Source organism: Rhea americana, unplaced genomic scaffold (assembly GCF_003343005.1).
Source record: "Rhea americana isolate MKP2758 unplaced genomic scaffold, rheAme1 scaffold_84, whole genome shotgun sequence".
Lineage (NCBI taxonomy): Eukaryota > Metazoa > Chordata > Aves > Rheiformes > Rheidae > Rhea > Rhea americana.
The window spans coordinates 1,742,409-1,745,326 of NW_028187023.1; the positions used below are offsets into that span (position 1 = coordinate 1,742,409).

At 38.0% G+C, this 2,918-nt stretch overlaps 1 protein-coding gene across 1 annotated transcript in view; it reads right to left on the minus strand.

Annotated features, from left to right (window-relative positions):
• The window catches only part of ARG2 (arginase 2), an 11,356-nt gene that overhangs the window by 1,552 nt on the left and 6,886 nt on the right, over positions 1 to 2,918 (minus strand). The window contains exons 4-5 of the mRNA XM_085323353.1: positions 1,721 to 1,815; positions 1,470 to 1,574 (exon numbers count right to left, since the gene is read on the minus strand). Of these exons, the coding sequence (XP_085179479.1) occupies positions 1,470 to 1,574; positions 1,721 to 1,815 (200 nt within the window). The remainder of the gene's footprint in view (positions 1 to 1,469; positions 1,575 to 1,720; positions 1,816 to 2,918) is intronic.

Below are 2,918 nucleotides of genomic sequence, written 5' to 3' on the forward strand. Positions count from 1 at the left end.
AAAAAAAAAAAAAAAAAAAAAAAAAAAAAAAAAAAAAAAAAAAACTTTCTCCAATGTATGCTGAGAAATGAAGTTTGTCTTTCTCCTTTCACTGAGCAGATGCTCAGTGAAACTAACTTGCTTGGAGAGAAGTACTTTAGTTCTGAAAAAAAAAAAAAAAAAACTTTCTCCAATGTATGCTGAGAAATGAAGTTTGTCTTTCTCCTTTCACTGAGCAGATGCTCAGTGAAACTAACTTGCTTGGAGAGAAGTACTTTAGTTCTGACCATCCTTCCTAAGGCTTACCTCCCTAGTTGGAACACTGTAGAGAAGTATACACTATGATCTAGACAATTCCCTCTTTTAAGGAAAGCCAGAGTGAAAGACACTGATTTACCTGGCATCTAAGGTGGGGAAAGCACCAAGCTTGAAGATTTAATAGATAGTTCATCAAGATGAATGGGTCATTCTGCATTTYTTAGGACAAGAGTTGAAGGCTCCCTCCAACTCTGCCATGTAAGCCTAGCTGATAAAATAGTAACAAATGAGCTCAAATTTAAAAGGTCACTACCTACTACATGAAGTCTGGCAACCCACGAGAGCTTAATAAACAGGACAACGCTTGTCATTCACATGAGCTACTAAAATGGTAGGACTTTGTACTTCCAAATTACTGCAGATGGATTAGTAACTTTTTTTACCTGGCATAGCTGGAGCTAGAAAAGGTGAACACAGCTTTAGATAAAACAATATGCAGCAACCAGTATCCTTATGGGACTTTGTTCTATCCTGTGGCAACAGAAGAGCTTTCTAGCTCTGATCCTCTCCCTGTGTCCCAGTCCTTATAGCATGACTTGCTCCCTGACCTGGTTCAAACATGAACAAAGTAAGGGAGCAGTTAACAGAGATCTTCACTAGCAGAACTAACAGTTGACATCAGGACAGCATATGTGAGCGTAGTCTGAGGAGAAAGCCATTAAATGCTCCTACCTCATGCACTGACAGCTGAATTCAAGTTACTGTCAGTAGCTACAGATCTTCTTTTAAAAGGGATAAGGTACACCCTGGATTCAGAGTTGATTCAACGCTTTCATAAAACTGAAGCAAGATACACGATTTCTTTGGGAAAAAGGACAAACCATCTAAACCAGAGCCGCTACTATAGTGCCTAATGTAACTTGTCTTACAGCTCTTTGACAACCACTGTGAAACAATTCAGTTTCAAGATGTGGAAGTCAAAGACTGAAGTCAGTGCTAAGTAAGTGCGTTTACTGGACACTTTCACAGTTCTGTGAGAATCATCACTCAGCTGCCTTCCATCAAAAATGACCATAAATTAGATACCTTTCACAAAAGTAGATACTCGTTCTCAACAAGTAGATGGTACAGAGTAGTTTGTATCTGTAAGGATTACAGATTTGCTGCGACGCCACTAATCAGCTTATGTTTTATCTTTCTAAAACAGCTTCTGTTCATCCACAGTTAGTTACCTGCCCATCAGTTGCTCAAACGTCCTTTCCATAACTTTTTGAATTCCAAGGCGATCAATCTCCCTCATGGAGAAATATTGGATGTCATAGTTCTTCAAAATATAACTATTAAAGAAAATACATATATAAAAAAGAAAAAACACTCATTACTGGCCTAAATTTAAATCTAACAACCCTCAAGCACAGCCAGGTGTGGGTAGAAGCCCAGGATTTCAGAGTCTGCAAAACTCCTTTAATTTAAATCAGCTTACTATTCAGCAGGATCCACATCCCTCAAGCCAATGTACACAATATCAGTTGCTGAAAGGCAGGGCTTTAGCCAGGAAAAGCCAGGAAGTTGCGGCACCTGCAAGCAAAGTGTTGGTATTAAATTAGTTTAATGACCTATTTAGTAATAATGCCATTATTAACAAACTTGTATTTAATACTTCCATCAAAACTTTGTGCTCATTTATAGTATCCTTTCTCTGCCTAAAGGGAGAAAAGAGTTCATCACTTGAGTTTGATTTCCTGATTTAATCCATCCATGCCAGTGACATACCATTTTCCCCGAGTGAAATGTTAAAGGACAAAATTTTTAATTCTTCTACATTTTCCACTTTGGGGGAGGGGAGGAGGAATAAAAAGCCCAAATCCACAAATGCTAGGTAATTAACATCAGTGAGTATATTAGGAAGTAATAAGAAACTACATACCTAGACCTAGATCACTTGCACAGCAGATTTGATGGTGATGCTAAGTAACTTAGCCAGTACAAAAGACCTATGCAGAGGCTAAAAATCAAGCAGTTGCTAGAGTAATTTAAGGTGCCTGTATCTTTGTAGGTGAATCACCAAAAGGTCGTGCAAATTGTGTGCAAAAACAGAAGTTAAAGACTGATCAGTCTTTGCGGGTGGGTGGGGGGGCAGCATGACAAGAAGTTGTACGTCCAGATCAGGCTTCATCACAATGAAGGCTTTTATTGTAGAAATCTAGACAACATGGCTGGCACACCAACTGAAAGATGTTGAGTTCCAGTAAGTTCAACTTTGGTAACAAAGTAGTTATACTACACAGTTTTGGCCAAATCCTTCAGTCAGTTGCTCAAGAGGAAGGCTGGAATTATCGCTTTGTGTGCAGGCATATAAAGGCAAGTAATAGCTCACTGAAAAGGGAAAGTACTTTGCATTTCATGGTATTGGGTTTTGTTTTGTTCTTTTAGATGATAATAAAAAAAAAAATCTCAAGAGCATTAAACCAACTGTTGTCATAATTCTTTTTTGAGCTACACAGAGACTGGAAAGCTATCCAGATTTTTGCTAGCACTGTTTCTAAACTATCTTAGATTCTTAAGATATTAAAATACTTGGGGGCAAAAAAAAAAAAAAAAAGAAAAATGATTCCTATGCTACCCTTTCTCTCAGGACTACTGATTATACTGATTTAAGTCAGCACTCTTGGCAGAAAGAG